Below are 26,068 nucleotides of genomic sequence, written 5' to 3' on the forward strand. Positions count from 1 at the left end.
TAAAGACTAACGAACAGATGGAAACAAAGGTCAAAGTTCACCTTCGGGTCAGCTGATCACACTGGTGATGATTCAGATCATCACATATTATTCAGTTATTCTTTCAGTTGTTGGGATGTGAACTGGGTTCTTTGAGAACTGGTGTGATTATTGGTGTTCTTAGAGGTGATGGAACAGAGCCAGAGGTAAGGGAGGACTGAATGATGTCCATAAGGAGGGGACAGAGAAGGGAGACAGAGTTTGATGAGGTTTGTAGGTAAGGGGTCGAGTTTACAGCTGGAGGACTTGGATTTACAGATGATAGTGATTATTTCACTGATGGATGGAAGCAAGAAGGTGGAGAGTGATGGTGATACAGGTGGAGCAGGTGTAGAAGGTAACTGCTGATAAATACTCAAACTTCTGAGGTGAAATCCATAAATCTACAGTGTGGAGAACAGGGTGTGTGTGAGAGCAGCACAGTCAACTGTTTTGGCTTCTTTATATTTCAGAATATGAGAACATGAGAACAACATGAGAACATGAGAACATACACGGTAACATGAGAGGGTCAAATCAAAGGACAATGAATTCCGACTTCATTTTCACCATTCCAAATCATTTCACTCCACATTTAACGACTTTAAATAAAAATATTGCTCATATATTTTTCACATTTCTGTGCTTTTCTTTTGAAATCAAACCTACATCACTGCCGGTGTCACATGAAGCACCTGAGAAACACCTGAGGTTGTGTAGATGAAGCCTGCAGGTGAAATATTTGCTTCAAACTGACAAACATGTAAATGACATGAAGTCCTGCTGTCCACATAAATATGTCCATATAAACACAAACTGTGGCAGTAAAACCAGAAACATTCTCACCGTCACACACACAAAGCAGCTGCTTCCTGTCGGATCAGATCTGATGATCATCAGCTCCAGATGTTGCTGGCACTTTGTCCTCTGGACACATCTGCAGTAAACAGCCTCGTCCATCAGTCCAGCTGCTGTGTTCACAGACAGACAGTCCAGCAGAGCTCTGTGTGGTTTTTACCTGGTTACAGCACAGAAGAAGTCCTGATGAGTCACAGTCTGCTATCATATGCTCAGGCCACGCCCAGCAGTGATGTCAGTGGGTCCTGGAGCTCACCTGTACATCGCTGCAGCCAGGTGAAGAGAGGATGTTTGTGTTTAAATGCTGATGTGATCCATCACACAGCTTCAGAGGGAGGCTGTGGAGCTCCAAACTGTCAGTGGTGGAATTGCATTGTGGGTAATGTAGGCAGGGTGGTCTGTCTGGGTCCAGTGGATTTGTTTCCTCTTCTTGACTTGTTTACTGGCATCATCACCTGAGCTCGTGCAATCACAGGTGACCCTGTCATCATCAGGGGGGACCTGGGTACCACAGTCCAGTTCCTCTGCAGCGCTGCCATGGACCTCGTCATCCTCGGTGTCCCCGGTGTCACTGGCGGTGGTGGGGGTGACCTGTCGTCGACTGCCGCCACTTTGACTGAGTTTTTGCCGTACAGCCGCCTCTCGTACTGCAGCAGCTGGTCCCAGAAGCCGGCGTTCAGCCGGATGTAGGGCCGGCTCTCCTGCACCCAGCGGTGCGCCTGGCGGAGCGTCACCCCCCGGTAGCGCATCAGGTAGGCCATCACCAGCGCCGGAGACCGGCTCATTCCGGCGGCGCAGTGCACCAGCGTGCCGCCTCCTCGGTTACCGTGGATACGCTCGGCCACGCGGTCAAAGTGGTCTCCGAGGCGGGCGCTGGGCAGGTCGGATACAGGAACCCGGACACACTCCACCCCCGGGTAGGCGGGGCAGGCGTGGCTCAGGGTGGCGTTGACGATCAGGGTGATGCCTTTCTGGGACACCAGCGCCGCATTGAGGGGGCCGTCGGCCCCGCTGAGGAACAGGGTGGGGGTGATCTGAGAGACAGACATGAGACCGGACCTGTCGGGAGACACACACCGGTGTTAGTATACTACTGAGGACCGAGACACATGTAAGGACATTCAGCCTAGCTTAGGACAGATACTGGAGACAATTCAAGTCAGCGTTATTTATACACTGGAAGGATAAATAACACACACACACACACGCACACACACGCACACACGTGTGTGTTATTTATCCTTCCACAATCAAAATGGTCTCAAATCTCTTCACACAGACAGAGTGACAGACAGAGTCTGAGCCCAGATCAGCAGACACAGCTCCCTGTGAATCTGGCTCATATGGGGGACCCTCCTGCTGAGGGCCGGGCTGGGTGAGAGGAGGAAGAGGAGGGAGAGAGGACAGCTGGGAATGGAGGAGAGGAGGAGAAGGACATGCAGCATATAGAACATGACACACACAGGAAGTGGACGTGAGTCCTCTGACAGCTTCTGGACACGTCACAGTAAAATTCAGCACGTTTTATAAGAGATTCTTCACCAGGTCCAGACTCATGGTCTTTAGGGTCTGGACCTGTTGAACTGTTGAGACCAGGAAGACACAGTTCACTCAGGTCACAGCTGAGTCTCAGGTGGTCACACCTCAACACACCTGTACACTTAGAATGAAACCAAGCCTCAGACACCACGCCTCCAGGTGATGTGGTGAACACTGTGTGTGTGTGTGTGTCTCTGTATGTGTCAGTGTGTGTGTGTCTCTGTATGTGTGTGTGTGTCTCTGTGTGTGTCAGTGTGTGTGTGTCTCTGTATGTGTGTGTGTGTCTCTGTGTGTGTCAGTGTGTGTGTGTGTGTCTCTGTATGTGTCAGTGTGTGTGTGTGTGTGTGTCTCTGTATGTGTCAGTGTGTGTGTGTCTCTGTATGTGTGTGTGTGTCTGTGTGTGTGTGTGTGTGTGTGTGTCTCTGTATGTGTCAGTGTATGTGTATGTGTGTCTCTGTGTGTGTCAGTGTCAGTGTGTGTGTCTGTCTCTGTGTGTGTCAGTGTGTGTGTGTGTGTGTGTCTCTGTATGTGTCAGTGTGTGTGTGTGTGTGTGTGTGTGTGTGTGTGTGTCAGTGTCAGTGTGTGTGTGTCTCTGTATGTGCCAGTGTGTGTGTGTGTGTGTCTCTGTGTGTGTCAGTGTGTGTGTGTCTCTGTATGTGTGTGTGTGTCTCTGTGTGTGTCAGTGTGTGTGTGTGTCTGTCTCTGTGTGTGTCAGTGTCAGTGTGTGTGTGTGTGTGTGTCAGTGTGTGTGTGTGTGTGTGTGTGTGTGTGTGTGTTACCTTTTGCCTGGCTGGTTCCTTTGCTTTTGGCTGCTTCTTCCTCTGATCTCTGCTGTGAATGAAGCGCGCGCACACGCGCGCACACACATTCTGGTGATACCATAGATGGTTGTGTGTGTCAGTCATCCAGCCAATCGTGTCAAGGGTTAATTTTAGTCCGACAGCTGAAGTCATGTGACTTTTACCAAAATAAGAGCAGATCCTGTTCTGAGAACACGTGACATCAACAATCATCATCATCATCGTCAGCTTCTCATCTGATCTGTGCTTCGGTTATTATTGATAATCAATCCGGAAACTGTTTGTGTGTGACGGTGTTTGATCACCTGATGTTGGTGAATAAAGGTGGAGTTTTTCATCTGTCCGGAGGGGGCGGGGCTGAGGGGGCACCTGTCAGGCACCACGCTCCCGGAAGTTTACAAGAAGAAGAATCAGCGAAGAAGACGCGGTCCTGTTAGCCGTTAGCTTGTTCCGTCATGGCGGACCTGAACCGACAGCTTCAGGAGTACTTGGCTCAGTCCAAAGGCGGCGGAGCGAAGACCATCTCCCAGTCCAGCTCCAGCACCACGGTGGACCTGGACGACACGGAGCCGGTACCCGGGAGTTGGTTCGGGCGGTGGTCCAGTCCCTGGTCCGGCGGCCAGAGCTCCGGAAACAGCGGCTTTTCTTGGCCGTGGTCGGCCGAACCGGACCCCTGCCTGCCGGGCATGAGCCGCCGGCAGCGGCTGGTGGCCTTCGGGGTGTGCGTGTCGTTTTCCGCGCTGTGTTTCGGGCTGTCCGCGCTGTACGCGCCGCTGCTGCTGCTTTACGCCCGCAAGTTCGCTCTGCTCTGGTCGCTCGGTTCCCTGTTCGCCATCGCGGCCGTGGCGGTGCTGCGCGGCCCCAGCAAACTCGTCGCCGGCCTGCCCACCTCCCCCGGAGCCGCCGTGTACCTGTGCGCCCTCGGAGGAACTCTGTACGCGGCGCTGAGCCTCCACAGCACCGTGCTGACCGCGCTGGGAGCCGCCCTGCAGGTCGCCGTCATCGTCGGGTACGTGGTGTCGCTTCTGCCCGGGGGAAGCGCCGGGATCCGCTTCATGGGGGGGATGGCGGCCTCGGCCATCAAAAGGACCGTCACCGGGAAAACCATGCCGATCTGATGGGAGACTGAGAGCCAGAGCCGGGGCGGGGTCACACCCCCACCAGGCTTAAAGCTCTGATTCCTAAAACGGGGTCCGAGGGCCTTCAGGGGCCCGTGGAGTCTCCTGGGGGCCCGGATTAGAAAGGACCAACTCTGCAGACTGGTGATTATCGATGACTGGCTGCTGTCAGCTGATATCAGCCCTGAGTGTTGACCTGCAGGACAGTGTGACTCTGCTGCAGCTCGCTGACCAAACAAAAACCAGTTTGAATGTTTCAGCTGTAAACATGATGTCTGAGCCCGTCACACCTGGTTTCACCTGTGTGTGATCTGAACTGTTGATTGTCTTGTTGGTGTGATGAAAGGAAACTGGACCAGTGACAGAGGAAGGCCTGGTGGTCCACTTCCTGTCATGTGGTCCGAGTGAGGGGGAAATCAGAGAGTTTGGAATCAGCTGTTCATTTAAAATAAACAAATAAAACTGATTTCATGTTTCCTGATGTGACTGGTTGAAGTTAACTAACTGGGAGTGTCCCAGTTAACTCCGCAGTCTGCGGTGGTCTCACTGGGAAACTGACAAACTGAAGTTCAAGCGTGAGAACAGGAAAAAGCCGAAGCCTGAGATTCGTTGTGCTTCAGTGAAACGTGAAGAGAAACATGTTAATGATCAAACATCAAGTCATTTTACAGCAGCTGTTACAGAACCAGACCCACACAGTCAGACACCCCATCAGTGATGGTCACTACAAGTGTGTCTGAGTTATTACAACACACACACACACACACACACACACCCCACCGGTCAAAGGTCTCAGGACACCCCCATTCTTCCAGTCTGTCAGCACACACCTGAACCAGGTGTGATTCGATTTGTTCTGTGTTTTAGTTTCAGAAACACTGAGACACTGAATCATGTCAGTTTAAATAACAGCTGGAAAAACGTGAAACCTTTGACTGGTCCTGTAAATAAATGATTACTGATGCACCTGATGAACACATGATTCCAGGCTGATTCCACCTGTTTCAGTTTTTATCCCGATGAACGAGCAGCACAACGTCTCTGCGCCTCCAGCCTGAGCTGAGCTAACAGCACCTGAACTCCACCTGACGAGCAATCACAGGACGAGTGCCACAGAAAGTCGCACTGCTCCTTTAACCATCACGTCCACACCTGAAGCTGTAGTAAGGACAGAGTTTGAAGTGTGAATCTTTATTGTCCACCTCCGTGGAGTCAGTGAAAACACAAAAACATAGAAATCTTTTACAAAAAGGACAAAAACAAGCTGAGGACAAAGGTTCACTGTGAAATAAAAGACAGCGTGATGGTTCTCTACAGTATTTTACATTAAAATAATCCTGTGCTTCAGGGAGGGGGAGACACCTGTCCCCTCAGGTGTTTTAGTCAAACACTGCTGAGTCACTATGGACCAATCAGAATCCACCGTTTTTCACAGTGATACATTCAGAAATCTGAATGTGTCACATGACCAAAGGTCTGCCTGAGGGTTCATCAGGATCTGGACTTGGTCTCAGGACTGCTGAGGGACAGCAGGGAGACAACCAGAGGAGAGGAGCATCATGGGAGGTTTCTCTTAAACACTACCGGCCCCGGCCGCCCCCCCTCGGTGCTCCTCTCGGTGCTGGTCCCCCTCTCCTGGGGCCCAGTCCCGGTCCTCCTCCTGGACCCCAGCCGCCTCTTCCGCCTCGACCAGAAGGACCGTAACCTCCGTCCTCTCTCGGTGGGAGACGACCTACAGAGACGAGACGAAGCAGAGCTGAAAACAAAGCGGAGGTTTGAAATTCTGGTTTTCTGGAACTTTTTTTCTTCAGTCAGAACTGACGAAGCCTTTCAGATGAAGGTGAAAGCTCCAGCTGCTTTCCTCTTCCTCCGAGGAGCAGGAACATGGGCTGAAGGACCAGCAGACCTTAAAATGTTTGATTAGAAAATATTTGTTCTGTCAGTTCTCACCTCCGTCAGCTCCAGGGGACTCTCGCTCTCGGGGCTCTCCTGTCCCTGGTCCATCCTGCCACGGACGCTTCCGGGGGGGCAGAGACGCCATGTCCATCCCCTGAAGGGAGGACGAGCGCTCACGGCCGACTGGAGACGACCCATCGTGCATCTGCTGACTGTCCCGATAACCATCGTGACCTACAGACAGGAAGATGAGGAGAGAACCACCACAATAAGAGTCTGAAGAAAGAATACATTATGTTGATTTTGTTGATCGTAAAAACTCAAAGGGAAAATTACAAAGTTCAAAATACGAAGACGGAGAGTCACATTTGTTTTACACACAAAGTCAATTTAAAGTGTTTCAGCTAAAGAGAGAGAGATGGCACAGAAAGCAACAGGGCTGATGGGAAATGTAGTCTGCAGCTGTAAAAGTGATGGTGTTTTCAGTAATCCTGGAAAACCTGGAAAACTACAGGTATTATATTTTCCAGGAAGGGAAAGGGAATCATGAGGGGTGGGGTGAGGAGTGAGGTGAGGGGTGGGGTGAGTCTGGTTAAACTGGTTATAACCTGGAGGAAAATACAACCAGTAGCAGAACCAAACCAGCTTGGAACCGCTGGTGGCTGGCTCCTCACCTCCTCCTCTGGGTGGACCTCCTCCTCGAGGTGGCCGTCCTCTGCCTCCATTGTCCCATCCCCGGCTCATCTCCTCCGGGGCGTCGAAGACCTCCTCTTGGCCGCCGTACTCGTCAGCGTAACCTCGACCTCCGGGCCGGCCAGGGCCTCCTCTGAACCTGAAGCACAGACAGACCAGGTCAGGTCTGTTCAGACCTCAGATAATGCAGACTGCGCCGCCTCACGTTTGATTTGTGAAAACCGGACCTGTCGTCTCTCCGTCCTCTAAACTCTCCTCCGCTGAACCTCTCGTCAGGACCCCAGTTTCCTCCATTCCCTCCTCCTCCTCGGTGCCCCCCCCCTCTGTGGCCTCCTCCTGCCTGGTATCCTGGTCTCCAGCCCTCCTCCCCTCTGCTGTGAAAGTCTTGGCCTCCGTCAAAGTCCTGCGGCCCACGTCGACCCTGCTGACTGTCCCCCCAATAAGGCCCCGAGCCCTGGTCCGGTCCTCCGGGACCACCGGGACCCTGCCGGTCAGGAGGGCCCATGTGGTGGTTGGGCGGCGGCCCCCGAGGGTCTCCTTAGACAAGAAGAGTCAGTGAAGACAGTAAGAATCAGGACTCGGGATCAAACCTCAGCATTTCTTGACTGAACTGCCAACCACAAAGAGCAGTGAAAACCCAGCATCTCAATGGATCATCACTGTCTTCATTCAGTCTTCATTCTCATCAGATCCTGTATTTATTCATCTAAAGAACCAGGATTATATCAGATTATCTCATTTAACTTAGTTACTTCCAGCAGTTTCTCACATTTTGGTTAAAAAGACATTTCCAAAACTAAGATACTAAACTAAGAATTCATTTGGTATTTGGGACCAAATCTCAGGTACTGCTGTAAAACAGGTACAAAGACTGTTCAGGCTTACGGGGCCCCTAAAGGACATGAGCAAAAAAGTTTTTCCCAGAAGTTTCCTGTGGCACCAGAAACCTGAACACTTCCACTACAGTCCATCCGATAGCCGATGAGACGTCACACTCAAAACCACAACTGTGAACCTCATGGTGGCGCTAGACAAAAGTCAAAGGACCACCAGAGCCTGTGGGATTCATCCTCTCAGGACCATGAATGGCTGAACAAAATCAGTAGCCATTTCAGTCTGGACCGGAGTGATGGACCTACAGAGACATGACGCTGACACAGCTAAAAGGTTTCTGTTCATGTCCCGGTATGAGTCCCGTACAGCCCGTGTGGTCACATGATGAACATGAGGTAGACAAGATATGAAGCGCCTACAGGCCAAATACAACAGGACCTAAAATGGAACCCTGAGGTACACCACAGGATCTCGAACCAGCAGAGGACAAAACCCAATCAGTCAGACCTGAAACTGATCTAAACCTCTTTCACTTGTCTTTTCACTGACTTACCTTTATGGTTGGGCCCCTGCTGCCCCATCCCATGCATCATGGGCCCCGAGTTCTGACCCTGTAAAGACCAAATCAGTACTCAGTCAAACCAGCCCTGGTGAGAGATTAACATTTAAAGTCTCTGCTGAAACTGATCCTGGGTCAGTCAGACGTCACAGGAACTCACCTGGTGCTGCATATAAGGGGGGCCCTGCATGTTACCATGGGGTCCTTGCATGTTTCCTGGGGGGCCCTGCATGTTTCCTTGAGGCCCCTGCATGCTACCATGGGGTCCTTGCATGTTACCTGGGGGGCCCTGCATATTTCCTGGTGGTCCATGCATCCCTCCTGGGGGCCCTTGCATGTTGCCCATCCCATAGTTGTTTGGCATGTTGCTGTGTGTCCTGGGTGGGGGCCCCATCATCCCACCCTGCATGGGACCCTGGGGGCCCATCATGTTCCCTTGAGGTGGTATCATACCCCCCTGAGGTGGGGGCCCCTGAGGATCCCTTGGACCCATTCCTCGAGGAGGGGGGCCCATCATGCCACCAGGGGGCCCCTGCATGCCTCTGGGTCCAGGACCCATACCATGAAGCCCTTGGGGACCCATGTTTCTGGGAGGACCACCAGAATGTCTCTGCATGCCTTGGGGTCCTTGCATGTCTGGCGGTCCCATCATACCCTGAGGGGGCCCCTGGTGAGGCTGAGGTCCTGAGGGTGGCCCCATCTGTCCAGGGGGCATGAAAGGGGGCTGCATGCCTCCAGGACCCATGGGGGGCCCCATGTTGTTGGACATCTGCTGAGGAGGCATGTTTGGGGGAAAGCCCTGCTGGCCAGGAGGCATAGGGCCACCAGGACCTCCGGGGCCAGAGAAGGGGGGCATAGGGGGGCCCTGACCCTGTGGGGGGCCCATGTTCCCGTCCGTGCTCATCTGGTTCATTCGGTCCATTTTCATTTGCTGCACAAAATCAAAAAGACATCAGAGGTGAAACAGTGATTCTGTTTGACTAACGATCCCGTTCGACTCCTACTTCCTGCCTGAGCGTTTCACGAATGGTGCTGAAGTGTTACAGGTGGGTGCTGGGGTCTACAGGTGGGTGCTGAAGTGTTACAGGTGGGTGCTGAAGTGTTACAGGTGGGTGCTGAAGTGTTACAGGTGGGTGCTGGGGTCTACAGGTGTGCTTTATGGTAAGTCATTTGGTTGGGCAGGTGTAGTTGTGTGGTTACTGGGGGTTTACATATGGTTGGCGGGGGGTGGGGGCAGTTTAGGCTGTGTGTGTGGTGACTGTTCCAGAGACTGTTCAGGTGAGATGTCAGTGTGTCACCTGTCGCTCTGTGGATACCTGGGCACAGCCTGGATTTTCCAGGTCTAATCCTGGGATGCAGCGACACAGCCGCTCGGCTGTTTAAGGTTTTCAGGGCGTTTCTAGTTGGTTACTGCTCCGTTATACTATTTAGATTTTCAGAGAGGCTGCACTGTCACAGTAATTAAAGAAATAAAGTTGGAATTGCAAATAATGTTTTTAAAACCTGATTTTCACATTGAACATAAAGCCTCTCACCTCCAGGAGCATTGGGTTGGTGTACTGCAGAGCTGCCATCTCCTGCTCGATCTCCGCCTGAGTTTTCTTCTTCACCTCCACTTTCTGCTCAACTTTTCGGTCTTTGGACAAATCTCCAGAGGGCGGCATCATGGGTACTTTATTCTCCGCCCAGGCCTGCAGAGGGGTGAAGGAGTTAGTCGACAGCGTTACGACAGATTGAGACATTTTTCAGAGACATACAAAAAAATCTAAAGCTTCATGTGGTGTTGAAAACAGTTCCACTGACAGGGAAAGTTTCCCTGTGTGGGAAAACACCACGGACAGAAGACGACCACGTGAAATTCATAGTCTTCTTTAGGACAAAGCTGAAGACTATGATTGGCCACTTGTCCAAAACCAACCTAATATTAACCAATTGGAAAGAAGCAGGATCCAGATTAACACAGGTCCAGTTACAGCTGCCAGGGAGAGGAAGCCTCAGCACATCATATCTTCTCTGTCCTCACTGACCCACACTCCAACACAGTCTTTGTCCTGAAGACACGTTTATAGACCATAGGACATAAAGCTGGTGGTGCAATGCAGACCCACTTCAGTGGAACTGGGACATGTCTGCAAGACTACAGTGGGAAACTGGGATCCAGGCGCCACTGCGTGTGTGCGCCACTGCGTGTGTGCGTGCCACTGCAGATCCTACTCCTAACCAAACCAAATTAAAAACTGTTGTGGATATGACAGCAGTGAATGCATGTGTGTGACGTTTTCACCAAACAGCTTCACAGGTGCTGATCAGGTGCTCTGCTGCAGGTGTGTACCTGTTGGAACTGCGCTGGGATCGGTTTGGCGTATGGTACTTTCTTCTGAGGGACCTTCTTGGCATCTTTACCCATGACCTCGTCCATGCCCCAGTCCAGACCAGGGATGGACATCTCCACCTCAGGAGCCGCTTCTTTACCTGCAGACCACAGTAACACCTGATTTACACCTGATGCTCCATGGGACCTTTAAAAGGCCTAAAACAAAGAAATCAGGTGACTTTCAGGTTTCGGTGAGGAGGCGTGAGCAGGTCTGTGTTCAGATCAACAGAACCGAGTCTTCTTCTGAATAAAAAGACTAATTCTGAGAAAAACAAGGTAAAATGTTCATCAGATAACTTTAAACTTTTATTACTGAGCTGCTGGGAGAATGTTAGAGAGGAAGTGAAGAGAAAAGGTCACAATCATTTGAGAATAATGTAATAATATTATAAAATGTTTAATACTCAGTCAGGTAAACAGAAATGAAACCTTCTTCTTGTAACAGGACTTTTCTCATGATGTGACCTTCCTTGTAAATTTGACTTTGTTCTCAGACATTTCTCTGCAGAGAATCACTGACTCGTGTCTTTCCTAAAAACATAAACTGGGTAAAAGGTGTGATTCCAGGAGAGCCTCCTTCTCTCTGTCTGTTCCTGTCCTTTTCTTTTTTTTTATCAAATCTACTGAACTCCTCTCCTGAGGTCTGGAAACCTGCTGACTGTCCCTGTCTGAGTTCCAGGATATTCCAGGGTGAGACTTACTGCTCTGCTCCTGCTCCATGGCCGCCTTCAGCTGCTCGGGGATCCCCATACCGGGGATGGAGGCCACGCTGTTCGGCTCCAAGTCGTCTGAAACACAAACGCACAAAGATCAGCTGTGAAGAAGTAAAGTCACAAACGTTTGTTTGTTTCTTTCTTTCTGTCCTTTGTGGCTTACCGTACTCCACGCCGTCCTCTGACATCCCCGGCAGCAGGTTCAGGTTGTAACGGTCTCTCATCTTATCACCGGGTCGATTCCTCGTCCAGAATTTACTACAAAACAAAAACACACAAAGAGACGGTTAAAAAACACAAGTGGTCCCCGGCTCGTCCCCCGGCTCGTCCCCCGGCTCGTCCCCCGGCTCGTCCCCCGGCTCGTCCCCCGGCTCGTCCCCCGGCTCGTCCCCCAGCTCTCACTGTGTGTGTGTGTCTTTATGTGTGTGTGTGTGGGTTTCTGTCATTCAGCAGGTGAAGCAACACCTGTGACACAGAGTGAACGCAGACTGAAGATCAGGCCCTTCATGAAGGAGGACTCACCACAGGACTGTGGATCAGACCCTCTCAGGCTGAGCTGCTCAGAGTGTGTGTGTGAGTGTGTGTGTGCAGATACATGAACACATCATGCTGTATGAACACTGCATCAGTGCTGTGGACATGCTGTGGACGTACCTGGTGTGGTCGTTGGACCCGGAGCAGAGGATGTGACCCAGCGGGTGCCAGGCCAGACTCCAGATCATCCCCTCATGAGCCATCTCCATCCCTCCAACCTCCTTCTCCACTCTGACACAAACAACAACAACAGTAAACAACCTGAGCCTGTGCACTCACACATTCACACTCACACATTCACAAGCCACAGCAGCAGCCGTCCATACTGATGATGTGTATCACTGACGGTCACAGCTGACTGGGGGTCAGTTTCAGGTGTGTCTCTGCAGCTGTGTTTATTACCCAGTGTGCCAGAAGAGCAGAGATCCATCAGAGCCTCCGCTGGCAAACAGCCCCTCATGGACGGGATGCCAGGCCACAGCTGAGGACACAAACCACAGGTCAAACACACGCCACCTGTGTCAGACGCTGAGGTCACCTGACACGAACACACCTTTCACGCACCGACAGCTCGGCCGAGCGCGCTGAGTCATCGCTGCTGGACCGTTTTCATTTCACATTAACAGCTGATTTCATTTTCACATATTAAACTCTGACGTGTTCACAGTGAGTTTGAAACACATTTTATCCTTCACATGATTTTATCTCCAGGCTGAGAGACAGGTGAGAGACAGGTGAGAGACAGGTGAGAGACCGGTGAGAGACCGGTGAGAGACCGGTGAGAGACCGGTGAGAGACAGGTGAGAGACCGGTGAGAGACCGGTGAGAGACAGGTGAGAGACCGGTGAGAGACCGGTGAGAGACCGGTGAGAGACAGGTGAGAGACAGGTGAGAGACAGGTGAGAGACCGGTGAGAGACAGGTGAGAGACAGGTGAGAGACCGGTGAGAGACCGGTGAGAGACCGGTGAGAGACCGGTGAGAGACCGGTGAGAGACAGGTGAGAGACAGGTGAGAGACCGGTGAGAGACCGGTGAGAGACCGGTGAGAGACCGGTGAGAGACAGGTGAGAGACAGGTGAGAGGGATGCTGAGCCAGAAGATCTGAAGCGTTTCCATGTGAGTCTGGAAACGTGATGGATGGACCTGTTTGTTTTCTACCTGTGGACAGACGCTCTGCTCACGCTCACCTGTGGCCTCCTTCTTGTGTCCTCGGAACACCTGCAGCTCCTCCTTCAGGTTTCTGATGTCAAACAGTTTACACAGGTGGTCACGTGATGCTGTCAGCAGCCAATTACCATTCAGGTTCCACTTCACCTCCATCACTGTGTTCTTATGGGCATGACTGAAAAGAGAGAGAGAGAGAGAGAGAGAGAGAGACCAGCTGATGGTGAGGCTCAGCTCCTCCAACGACTCACATGACGTGAGCCAATGAGACGAGCTCACAGCTCACGCTCCGCCTTTCAGCTGCCCTCCTGACATCTCACACCCTGGCTGTTCTTTACTGACCCTGAACAACACACACACACACACGCACACACACACACGCACGCACGCACACACACACACACACACACACACACACACACACACACACACACACACACACACACACACACACACACACACATAGCTTGTGGTGGACTCACAGTGTAGCCAGACTCTGTCCAGTCTTTGGGTCCCAGAACTTGATTGGCTGTTGGCTGTCTTTGCTGCCGGAGACCACCAGACCTTTAGTGGGATGCCAGTCGACACACTTCACATCAGCACCGTGACCTGCACACGCACGCGCGCACACGCACACACACACACAAAGAATCAGCAACACTGACTTAAACAGGAAAGTAAAATCACTTCAGTCACAAGATGAAAGAGTGAAGGAAAACAACAGAGATGAAATTCATTTACATCATTTATCAGTTTGTTAGTAAAAGTGTTAACATCATGACACCAGTGCCTGCCCTGTGGTCTGTGTGTGTGTGTGTGCGTGTGCGTGTGTGTGTGTGTGTGTGTGTGTGTCTGTGTGTGTGTGTGTGTGTGTGTGTGTGTGTGTGGCCTTGAAGCTCCGCTCTGATGCTGACGTCACCTCCTGCAGTCTGATTGGTTTATATTTGCCGTCTGTTTTAAATCTGGTAAATAAATAAAAAAGCATTTTGTTCCTATTTTCTCCTGATAACAGTTTGTTCAGTGTGTTCCGTATGGAACTGTTCAGAGAGTTCTGATCGATCCACGATCGATCGGATCCGTCAGGAGCATGAAAGGTTTGGTTTCTCTGGTCCTAACATCAGGTCAGTGACATGAACTGGTGCTGTACCTCGGAGGATCCTCTCCTCGTGGCAGCGCAGGAAGTCCCAGATGCGAACAGTACCGTCGTCTGAGCAGGTGGCAAATTTATTATCTGTGGGAGAGAAGCTGGAGAAAACACGAGGAGTCAGCACGGACACTGAAACACCTGCACCGAACAAACACACAATCAAAGCACTCAGTACAAACTGGGTCCACCCGTCTGACTCATGATGTTTGACCAGTTACAGACTCAGTGATCGATAATCAGTCGGCAGGTTCATTGATTCGGTCACTCTCCACAGTAACTGTCCCCGGCCGTCCATTGGTCTCAGCTACCTGGTGCAGTGACAGCAGGTGATTTCACCTGTCTGACACATGATCGGGTCATTCTCATCATTTCATGATTATCATGACTCATCACCTCGTTATCTGAGCTTCTCACAAGAATTGAATTAATCAGGTTACAGGTTAATGTTGACGCTATAAATTCTACTTTGAGTTCAAGTCAATCCAAACTTTACGATGTGGAAACAAACTTCTACAGAAGTTATGTCACTTTTAGAAATCCTATCAAACTTTCATCCTGTGTCCTCCACTGTCCTCCACCTATCACTGTACACCGTCTGCACATTTATCTCAGAATGTCATATTAAGACCTTATCTACACATCTGTCTGCAGGCTTTTATTTCACTGTTTGTTCTTCACTTTGTTCTCTACTTATTTTTTTAAATCTGGACAGAGATTCCATTCCACCTGGGATTCTGGGTGGTTCTACCTGTTCTACCTGTTCTACCTGTTTGTATTGTGCTTTAGTTCCTGCCTTCTGCTGTAACATCTAATCAAACACGGAAACACTTTAAATTCCTTCCATTTAAATTAAACGTCCAGATAATCAAATGGACGACGGAAGGAAAAGGAAGGAAAGGAAAACAACCTGAAACACACCTGTAACACAACATCACCTGTAACACAACACCACCTGTAACACAACACCACCTGTAACAAACACCACCTGTGACACAACGTGAGCTCTAAATTAGTCAAACACCTGGTGTGGGACAGGAAGGGGACAGGCTGCAGCTGTGGGTGTAAACACAACCCGCTCACATGAGACAGCAGAGACAGTCTATTCAGACAAAAGTAAGTGGACACTTCTCTGCTCTGTGGACTGTTAGAAACGTGACGGACAGTTGTCTGCGGTTCACTGATCGGTTCTATGAGGAACAGGCTGAAGACGCACAGACTGACAGCATTCTGCTTTCAGCTGGGTGAACCTGCGCTCAGCCACAGCATCCTTCATCTGAAAGGACAGAAAGCTTCAACACAGATCTCCCACTGAAACCAGAGTCTGAAAACGGTCTGATGGAGCCCGAGCTCCTCCAACCGAAGCACCCTGTGGGTGGGAGACCCTGTGGATCCTGTGCAGCAGCTCCTCCGTCTCTACACCCAACACGTCCTAACAGACTCAGTCACCTGCCGCTGTCAGGACCAGCCTCCGACCTGCTGAGCACAGAGTGACCTGGAATAACCTCACACCTGAGCTCACAGTCCACACCTGTGTTCTCAAACACCCACTTACTTTATATGATCAGCTGCTGTTTGATTGTTGTATCACCTGTGGAACAAACATTTTCCTTCAGTGACAATAAAAAAACAGCAAAACCAAAGCTGCAAAGCTCAAAGAATCTGCTGAGAAGAAAACAGTGTTTCCAGAACATAAGAGGAGAACCCAAGAACCAAACACACAAACTCTACAAAGGTCCGATCAAATGAAGGCAGGCTCTGAGTTCTCAGCTGAAGAGCAATCAATCAATCTATCAATCAATCAAGCACTGACAATCAGCTGTCTGGCTCTGGACTGTTGCTGGAGTAAGGCACCTGAACTCACCCTGGACCCTGCTCATACTTCACTACCTGGCTACACTTTGGAAAAACATTTTCCAGGACTGAAAGCTGAAAACCCCAGGTTTCAGGCATCCTGGAGGACTGGTGGTGTGAGACACAGGTCCAGGCAGGGACAATAATTTACTGCCACTTCTCTGATGTCTGATAAACGCACAGCTTCAGGTTTTCCAGGATGTCTGGGAGGAAACAAAGGTCTCTCTGCTCTGACGATAAGCTCTGAACAGGTCTGGGGTGTGGGCTGTTTCTATGGTAACACTTCATGTCAGCTGTGCTGGGTCAGTTACCTGGAAAACATAATAAAGTGGTCTTTAAGAAAGACAGAGTGTGACGGTGAGCCACAGCGAGCAGCAGCGACAGGCAACACAAACACTCTCTGTCCTCGTCCAGCGTCAGACACTCTTGGTTTGCAGATTTCTGCCTCAGACACAGAAGAGCGGAGGTGAAAGGAGCTTTAGAACAGGACGGTGTTACTGTGGATAATCCACAGAACACTCTGCAGCAGAACACTCTGCAGCAGAAAGCCTGCTGGCTCCAGCTTCTCCACACAGCCCTGTTTCACAGCACAGCACAAACTACATCTTTGGGTTTTGGACTTGACCAAACATCTGATGATGTTTCTGTTTCCTGGGGTTTAACAGCCTGAACGGTTAATGATTCACTGAGAACATCACAGGACTGATCCTGATCATCATTAGTTTCAGTCCTGCTCTGGAGGCAGATTTCACTGGAACCATTTCCCACAGATCTGAGTTCAGACTCTGCTTCAGACTAGACTGTGTACTGGCCCTGCTGCACTGAACCACAGCTGAACTCTGACACTGGCTTCACATGCTTTAATAACTACATCAAACCTGTGGGCAGATAGAGAGACAACAGACCCGTGAGCACAGACGGGTAAGAGTCCCACCTCGAGTCACTGTTTACTGACAATTCACCCAGAAACAACCGATCACTCAAAAAATGGTACAGAGAAAACTCTCACTGTGATCAGACACAAAACAGGTCATGGAAACTACGGACAGTCTTCTTCCTCTCAGCAAAATGGGACATGGAGCCACACTGACCACCCCCCCCCACCCACCTTTGTGCTAAGCTAGGCTAACGTTCTCACCCTGCCTCCAGTCTTTGTGCTAAGCTAGGCTAACGTTCTCACCCTGCCTCCAGTCGTTGTGCTAAGCTAGGCTAACGTTCTCACCCTGCCTCCAGTCTTTGTGCTAAGCTAGGCTAAATATGTCCTGAAACCAATGAGAACAGAAGAAGATGTAACAGAACGTAGAGTATAACGTGGTTCCTTCAGGAACCATGAAGGTGTTAAATATTAAATCAAAGTCATTTAATCGAACTGTTTTTCCTTTTTACGACTTTAAAATCATTTTGATTGAATTTTTTGGAAATGAATGATTATAACTATCAAAACAACTGGAAGGAGAATTACACTAAATGTGCCAAAACTTCAAAATGAAATTTTTAAAATTAGATTTTGATTTTGTTTTTAATGGTTGATTTCATAATGAATGACTTGGTGAGTCATACCATTAAGACATTTTTCATCAGATATTCATATGAAAAGCTAAAAGGACCAGTTTGCCATTTCATAACTGAGTTTGTCTTTTCAAAATGTCTTGCACTTCAATAAAATTTAAATAAGTATTCTCACAGTAGTTGCAAACAGGAATATCAAGCACCATTTCAAAATAAAATTTCAATCTGACAGAAGCTGCAGACTTCCACAGTTTTATCACTGAACTATAATCCCTCACTGCCCACTACGGAAAGTATGTCTCTCTGAGACAGGAAAGCAGCAGCACATGATGGCAAACACAGAGCCTGTAGGAGAGAGCACTGAGGCTCATGGGTAGTGTAGTTTCTTTGGCAGGAACACAAGAATAAAAGATGATTAAAAACCTCTACGCCGTGTCCTAACCGAGCGAGGCAGTCAGAGGACAAAATCACAGGAACACCTGACGAAATGACGCAGAACAATACAACATCACAAACTACAAAGGATTCAGGTGCGTGCTACTGGATGACATCACAGTGTACAGGTGTCCATGCACAGCTAAAGGTTTTACACATAAAGGTCAGTGTACTGGCCCTCTGGCCCTGCTGAGGACTGCACACGACCATTAAACCGAACATGGTCCTACTCAGTCTGAGGTGTGATGTCATTTATATCCTGATGATGTCACAGTGATATCATCAGTCTATAAATGTCTCGCATGCTGTCTGTGGTACAAACTGGAGGTGTGGAGTTTGAAGGACGTGGCAGGGAGGCTCTGCTGAAACACACTAACCTGTTGTATTGTGGGAAACGTAGGCTCCAGTGATTCTGGACTAAAAGTCAGGAAATCGTTTTTTGGTGTTTGGTTTTGTTTTGAAATCGGCCTCCTGTGAGTCAGACGCTAACGTTTACAGGAAAAAGAATATGGGGCATTAACTTCTGGGGCCGTGGTGTTTAAAGCGTAGATGTGGAATTCAAACCTTTATTTAAACATCTACAGGTGCCTGTCGGGTGATGTTCAGACCAGCAGCAGTGTGACTGTGTGCAGCAGCTTCTCTTTATTCACTTTATCCACTTTATTGATCCCTGCTAAAACTTTATTGTTCAAAGTCAAACCCTGGGCCTTTATTGATTTATTCTTACCAGCACCCTCCTCTCCAACCACACCACTGGGCCTACCCAAACCAGTTAAAAATAAATGATTGATGTCTTTATTCAATACAATCAACCGTTTGTGTACACACAGATAAACAGCTCATCAGCCACATCAGGTAGAATATCAACAACAGATCACTGCAGTGTTGCAATAGCACACACTTACATCTGTCATTAATCAACCACATCAACAACATGTGGCGAGAGGCAACGCAGCGCCCCCACATGGCTACAACGTGGTACTGCAGCGCTGACAGTAAGCAGCAGAGACTCATGTTAACTACAGAAAATGGTAGATTGGGTATAAACCTGGCTTCTCTAATGGCCTCCTTGTGAGCCTGGAACATCTTGACGTTGTTCATGTTGGACTGCCAGTACTTCACGTAGCCGCCGTGGTCCGCCGTCAGCATCCACATGTCATTGTGAGACCAGGTCATGGCACGGACCGGACTGTCGTGGGCCTGCAGGGACGGGGGAACAGGGGAGACCAGGAGGAGGCATGTCAAAACGTCTGGCTTCATTTAACAGCAGGAGTTTGATTATTTAAAATGTGGAAAGTGTGTGTAACAAAGAACTAAGGCAGTGAACCGTGCACTACTTCCTTAAACAGGATCTGAGAAAGTGTCTTTATCAGAGGGGACATGTTGCTGTGCCACCTCATTTGCTGTCTATGGGTACGGAGGCTGGGGCGGGAGGACAACCTGCTGGAAATCAGAGCGAACGTAAAGCAGCAGGATGCAGAGTTGTGATGTGACAACACACAGCTGTGTCCAGTTCACACACTGCCCCCGGTCACAGCAGCTGCAGCCACTGTTTCCCTGAATCTGAAGCTGTTTCATAAAGTTTTCTGTGACTGAACGATGAGCTTTGGTTAGAGGTGATCTGTGGAGGTCAGCCGTGACCTGGACCCTGGTGTTAGAAAGCTGTGATATCAGAGGTTTTATGGACCAAAGTACAAAAAAGGTTCAGAACCTTAAGGTGATAACATTTAACAAAACGTTAGTTTAAAAAAATTATTAATAAATTATTCAGATGCTCTAATTTTGCTGTTTTATTTAAAGAACTAAAAAAACTGCTCATAAACTGTAAATACGTCGAACACCTGGCACAGATTTCTTGGCTGGCAGCAGGTTTTCACAGTCTGGACACAGATGATTCGACTTTTACAGAAGTGATGCAGATAAACCCTGAGCGTCACTGACAGATACAAAGTTCACAGCAGAGCGGCTGGTCTGAGTCTGATCTCAATTATTTGGCCCTTCACACATATTTGGCGGCTGAGGGTCATCAACCATGACCGTACACTGAGGTGTACATACGTCCAGGTGACACCGGTTTAGCAGACAGCCGAAGCTCAGGATGTAAATTATGTCCCTGAAGCAAACTCACAGGAGGCAGAGACTGGTACTGCTGAGTGTGTGTGTGGAAGAGGTGAGAACGCCAGGATGGACGGATGATAAACAGGTGTATAAAAGATGGATGGATGGATGAATGGATGTTTACCTGTAAAATGGTCTCGAAGTTGAATGTGAGTCCATTCCACAGAGTGAACTCTCCACTGGACGCTCCAGTGACCAGACGACGTCCTTCAGGAGTCCACTGGAGACAGAGGAAACAGAAAACCAGCTGATGCACCGTCTCACACACCTCAGCATCACTGTACATCTGCACTGTTTTCACACTGTAAAACCTTCCTCAGATATCAGTTTATTTCTATATCACTTTTCAAAACAAGTTACCAAGTACTTCAAAATAAAAGCATTAAATATCTGACAGGAAGTATACTAAACACGACAGCAGCCAAACAGAAAACGTATCAGTCAGATGTAGATCAATTCAAACATCTCCAGCTCCATAAATGTTCTCCACAGAAGTGGGATTCTTTTCTCCGTCAGACCGTGTGGATGTCATAACATCACAGGCTAAATAAACCCAGCAGCGTTAGCAGGAAGTGATGCGGCCTCATACCCTGATGACGAACACGGGACACTTGACTTTGTTGGTGGAGGTTCGGACAAACTTTGTGGTGACAGCGTTCATTGGGTTGTTCAACATCCCAACAGGAGGAACCAGCTGCAGCACAGACAGAAAACACACTTTATAAGACACTGTGTAAGGAAATGTAGAGGATTCAACCATCACAGACGCAGGAAAGAAAACAGAGACAGGTGTTGGAGACATGGCCTCAGAACACTGTCTGTACTCACATCATTATAAAACCCTGCGTCGGGCTGGATGGCTCTGAAGTCCCGATGGTCTCGCTGCCAGAATTGCTAGGTCTGGCAATCACAATTTCACCATGCTGACATGCTTTGTAGTTATAAGGGGAAAATAGTCAACTATCAAAAAGGACTAAGAACCACATTCATATATGAGAAGCAAGCAGAAACAATTATCAGATAATCAAATTGCTGCTGATTAACTTTCTGCCCATTGAGGATAAATTAACTGTCCAACTGTTTCAGCTTTTAATTTTATAAAACAGTAACAGCTATTTATTCCTGACATGCTGAAGTTAGTGGGAAAATCGGCTACACAGTGTTTTTCACGGTTGCTAAGAGAAAGTGCAATCAAATCTTTGACCTTTTGTTAACTCTAACGTGGCTTTGAAGGGCAAGTAAATCTCAAAGTTTGATTTCTGACTCAGAGGCCTTTGAAGCACACAACTCTTCAAGGACTTACGCAACACAAAGTGGAAAAAGGACGAGTTGGCTGTTTCTGTTTATCTGTCAAATAAATATTAACATTTTTTAGTTTTGCACAAGTTTTCTGAAGTATTTTTGTTTTCCCCTCGTTTTTCTGACGGGGGGTCTAATAATGTTCAGCTCTGTACACAGAGAACTCGGACACTGTGATTGGTCGGCTCAGCGTTTTGGTAACACTCCGACCCACCCCCATTCATCCTATGTAATCCCATAGAAACACTGAATAAATGATCTATGACCGACGATGATGAATTCAGAGGCAGATGAGTGTGAACTGATAAAACATTATTACTTCTCCTGTCAAACTCAAGCTGGTAATTCACGATAATACAATCAAACAATCAGAGCTGCAACGATTAACTGATCATCTGATCAGAAGAAAACCACACCAGTTAAACCAGAGACAGAAGGCTGAGACCATTAAGGGGTTCTCCACACCAGCAGCGTTTTTAATCCAATGCTCTCAGACGAGTCGAGACACGACTCGTCTACCGACTGAGGGACATAACGAACACGGGCATAAAGCATGTCTGTGGTACGGTCACCGAGTTATGAACCAACATGTTGCAGCGCCGCCCTACAGTGACCACGTTTAACAGGCGAGGTTACCTCCAGGTATCTGATGACAGAGGGGTTGTAGTCAATGGTTTTGCGGTTCACAGCCTTCCTCATGCGTTTCCCATCGAAGGTGAGCTGCTGCATGGCCTGCTGCTGAGCAAAGTCCGGCCTCTTGTAGAAAACCTGCCGCGGCGCCTGATGCTGGAAACGCGGCATGTGGAAGAACCGCTGCGGCGAGCCAATGTCTGTCGCCATGGTGACCGGCTAAACCTGCAGGTTGGGGAGACCAGGTGGTTAACAGGGCTTGTGCTGAATCTGGTGTCAAATCTGAATCCCTCATTGAATCACATGAAGTTTACCTTGCATCAGTTGTCAGTGACTACAGTTATAAATAAAGTTGGAGTTCAAATCAGAACAGTCTACAGTTTTTAATGGCAGATAGTAAATGAATCCATATTAACATTAATGAGGCCTAATTAAGGCTGACGACGTGTGAAATAAGAACAAAGCGTACGGAGAACAGAGGATAGGAGGAGGAGAAGAAGAGAGGAAGAAAGAAGAACACTGAGATTAACCAGTACAACCTGTCTACACCTGTACATCTATAAACAGAGCTTCCTGTCCATCTGTAATAATCACAGTTCACATTCATATCACAGCCTGTAACATCTCTCCATCAGGAACCTTCAGAGAAAACACGCAAAATTAGTTCCTCGAATAAATCACATCCTCACAAAAGCTCGTCAGATAGAAAGAAACAGGAATAACAATGATAATAACAGACATGACACGAAGCTTCAAACATGGATGTCTCCACACACACGCTCCACCTGGCAGCTCAGGTGACCAGCTCTAACAGGACACTCTGTCCAACCTGTCCTTCCTGAGGTATGCTGTGTGAATAATGGCCAGAAGTGTTTCTGCAGAGCATTATGATCAGGGCACTGTGAAGTTGACCTTTGACCTTCTACATATAAAATGCTATCACTGCATCATTTTATCCTGTCAGACATTAGAGTGAAATGTTGTCACAGTCAGTGTATGATTCCTTCAGCTGTGGTCACCAGAGGGCGTCGCACACCTGAGAGTACGCTCTGAACCACTGCTGGTACACCTGACAAGACTGGTCCCAACACAAAACCACAGTCCACCGACAGCAGACTCCACCTGTACAGGACACGCTCATCACAGAACTGTGAGCCACAGTGAAAGTACAAAGAAAGCACAGGCTCACATCCTGCTGTGCAACTCAGCATCAACTCAAAGGTCGTAGGTCACCGCGGAGACGCAGTAAAACAGCACCGCCACAATTCAGTCTTTCAATGCCAGACAAACTGTGCACACACAGTGTAGAACACATCAGAGTATACCATCAGCTGCTGCAGATCAAAGGCTTCATTCAAGCACACACACCGTTAAATCACAACCTGAGCAGGTGAGGAGCATTTATCCACAACCATCACTTCAGTGTGTCACTGAGACACGTTGCTCTGGTTACTGTGAACCTGCTGTGCTGTGTTTGGTTCCTGCACCTGTGCAGAGAGTGTGCTTTAATGTTTAATGCTTTAACCACCACCGCGCTGGCTTACTGTCCTCAGTTACTGCAACAGAACATGAAACTCCATGAAAAAGTCTAAAGCTGGACTCTAAGCACAGTAATGTCACACTCATCCTGTAGATTTCCTGTAAAGTCACACTCCAGACCACATCTGTTCTTCAGCATGTTCCATATTCAGTGCAATAAACTTTTTTCTGTCCTCCACATTGTTTTTTCTGAATAAGTTGTTCTCATAATTTCTCCAGTATTTATTAAAACAACTGTCTGTGCTTAGATGAGGATTAGCTGCTGTTTAACAGGATTACAATTTATTTTAAAATGCAGCAGCGGTTAAACGTCAGTGATGAACAATGAGTTAATGCTCTGATGAACCCGGGACCTTCTCAGTTTGAACACTATGAATTTTTAAATATTTTGCACACATTTGTCAAACATCACCTCATTAACATGCCGATTCAGTCACGTCTGCTGTACTTTAACACGTTTAAGTGCACAAAACACATCTGGACATAAACAACATGAACAGGAGTATTTGGAAACAGAGCCTGTGTGAACAGGGGCAGAACTCAGTTACTGACAAACGCAGCGTGAAATCACTCTTCCAATCCTGCTCAATGCTGAGCAGCCATCATACGTGTTACATGACACAGTCACTCGTGGACAATGTTCTTTAGACTTAAACACCAAACACAATTCTCCATCATCACCATTTATCATTTGAATGACTCTCAAACTCAACGGGAAGCCTTCAGTTCCACACATGAAAACACATAACACGTGGTTTTATATGACCGAGAGAACTACAGGCTGAGCAACACATCCACACGCTAAAGTTTACTGGACCCTTCTGTCTGAAAACATCTTCCTCCGGTGTGTTTCCTCTTAGTGCTGCACTATCACCATTACTACTGAATCACACAGCCCTGCATCAGTCTCCTGGAACGTCAGTCCCATGTTTGGAAAACACAAGGTCCAGAAAGATTCCCCAACGTCTCTTCGGTCCACCTGGATCAGAAAATATTCAGCCTACTGTACTACTGCATCGTTTCCCTGGACAGCAGCTGCAACATGGGAGGTACAAACTGGGGCTAAACGTGGATTAACACTGGATTACTGTTGGTGTTAAGGCACAGGCTGGGTGCAGGTTACGTTAAGGAGAAGCATTCATTGATCAGGAAACAGATTTCAACACAACACCGATCCTGTGAACATGAAGTCTCTTCAGTCATACAAACAACCTGTTTAAAGCTCATCAACATGTCCTGAACTCACTGTGGATGGTTTGGGGGAAAACAAGGAAACAACCAAACTTTCTGTTACCCCGACCTACACATTACTACAGTGACAGCCTGCTGAGTACCTCTACTGTTTATCTTTTACCTAAAATCACCTCTGGTCCTTCAAAGGCCCAGTCCATCCAAATGTAATGTTCCCACCACAAAGACCACAGATCTGAACCTGCTGTAACTCTCAATGAGACCACAGGCATACATGCATTACAACAAGTGTGACTATAAACAAGTCAAGCCTAAGATCACTTTAACACAACGGCTGAAACTGCCCCCTGGAAGCAGGAACTCGAAACCTGCATGCGAAGTAGTATTTGAGGGGCCATCGCTCCTCAGACAGCCTCGCTAATCTTAGAGCTCTTGGTGTTGTTGTGAGGAAACGGGAAAGCGGTCTGGAACACGAGGTTTCACCTGCTCTGCAGGGAGCTAACACGGAGCTACCGCCACCCTACTTAGAGCCTAAACTGACAGTCAGAAGGTATCGCTTCAGATTCAAATGTCCAGGTGTAAAACCGTGACTCCGCGGGACTGCCCCTGTCTTCATCGGAGCAGTGTTTTGTTTCAAAACGTTAACGTCTCTAACGCCTCGATGCTGCTGCTAACGCGTTTAGCTTAAGTAGCTAACTGTGCTAGCGGGCTAACCGCCCGCAGCCTTACAGACTCTGCCTGTCCTGACGGACACTCTGACCGTGAGGAGTTTTAAATACGGTGTTTGGAAGGAAGTGAACTGCTGGACTGCGTCGGTATCCGCGGCTGTTCGCGGTGTTACTGTTGTGTTCGGCAGTCCGAGTTAAATGGCGGCCCAGTCGTTACAATAACGACGCCCTGCAGCTACAAAACTCACCAACAGTCTCCGCAGCAGAGTTAGCTATCTGGCTGTCATTAAGTGGCTAGACTCTTCGTTCCGTAACGCCTTTCTCTGTAGAAACATGGAGGTCTCAGACTTTATTCAACGGAAAATGAAGCAGGTTTGTCCCTTCAGCCACCAGCAGCCTCCATCATGACGCTTCTTCTTCTCGGCCCTACCGAACTGCATGCCGGGACATCTTCACAACGGGCGGGATCGGAGTGTCATCACGCAAAGGATTCTGGGAAATTGAGTTTTACACGTAAAGCTAGCTAAAAACGTGTGAAACGACATTTCCTTTCACAGTATTTATCCTGTTTCATGCTTCAG

General features: G+C 48.6%; 3 protein-coding genes across 4 annotated transcripts; 1 reads left to right on the forward strand and 2 right to left on the reverse strand.

Annotated features, from left to right (window-relative positions):
• Positions 1 to 513: 513 nt before the first annotated feature.
• On the reverse strand, positions 514 to 3,461 carry si:ch1073-184j22.2 (dual specificity protein phosphatase 18). Of its 2 annotated transcripts, XR_005895293.1 has the most exons (3): positions 3,195 to 3,461; positions 1,133 to 1,935; positions 514 to 1,036 (listed from the first exon to the last, which is right to left on the reverse strand). XR_005895293.1 is itself a non-coding variant. In XM_041055841.1 (2 exons), the coding sequence occupies exons 1-2, from the start codon at positions 3,281 to 3,283 to the stop codon at positions 1,233 to 1,235; spliced, it is 792 nt and encodes a 263-aa protein (XP_040911775.1). In that variant the 5' UTR covers positions 3,284 to 3,461; the 3' UTR covers positions 514 to 1,232. The 2 variants fall into 2 exon arrangements, 1 of the variants encoding a protein (XP_040911775.1); XM_041055841.1 differs by having other exon boundaries at positions 514 to 1,935.
• Positions 3,462 to 3,506: 45 nt separating this feature from the next.
• On the forward strand, positions 3,507 to 4,825 carry sft2d3 (SFT2 domain containing 3). Its single transcript, XM_041055842.1, has one exon. It carries the CDS (start codon positions 3,671 to 3,673, stop codon positions 4,331 to 4,333), a length of 663 nt encoding a protein of 220 aa, XP_040911776.1. The 5' UTR covers positions 3,507 to 3,670; the 3' UTR covers positions 4,334 to 4,825.
• A 572-nt stretch (positions 4,826 to 5,397) lies between these two features.
• On the reverse strand, positions 5,398 to 25,911 carry wdr33 (WD repeat domain 33). Its single transcript, XM_041055700.1, has 21 exons — positions 25,736 to 25,911; positions 22,096 to 22,314; positions 20,989 to 21,060; positions 20,750 to 20,854; positions 20,285 to 20,380; positions 19,091 to 19,242; positions 14,248 to 14,345; positions 13,583 to 13,709; positions 13,124 to 13,278; positions 12,339 to 12,417; positions 12,057 to 12,167; positions 11,566 to 11,660; positions 11,391 to 11,477; positions 10,648 to 10,787; positions 9,851 to 10,006; positions 8,476 to 9,246; positions 8,310 to 8,367; positions 7,150 to 7,459; positions 6,904 to 7,061; positions 6,284 to 6,463; positions 5,398 to 6,065 (listed from the first exon to the last, which is right to left on the reverse strand). The coding sequence occupies exons 4-21, from the start codon at positions 20,834 to 20,836 to the stop codon at positions 5,914 to 5,916; spliced, it is 3,012 nt and encodes a 1,003-aa protein (XP_040911634.1). The 5' UTR covers positions 20,837 to 20,854; positions 20,989 to 21,060; positions 22,096 to 22,314; positions 25,736 to 25,911; the 3' UTR covers positions 5,398 to 5,913.
• Positions 25,912 to 26,068: the final 157 nt, after the last annotated feature.

The sequence above is a fragment of the Toxotes jaculatrix genome, chromosome 14, assembly GCF_017976425.1.
Source record: "Toxotes jaculatrix isolate fToxJac2 chromosome 14, fToxJac2.pri, whole genome shotgun sequence".
In the NCBI taxonomy this organism is placed as follows: domain Eukaryota; kingdom Metazoa; phylum Chordata; class Actinopteri; family Toxotidae; genus Toxotes; species Toxotes jaculatrix.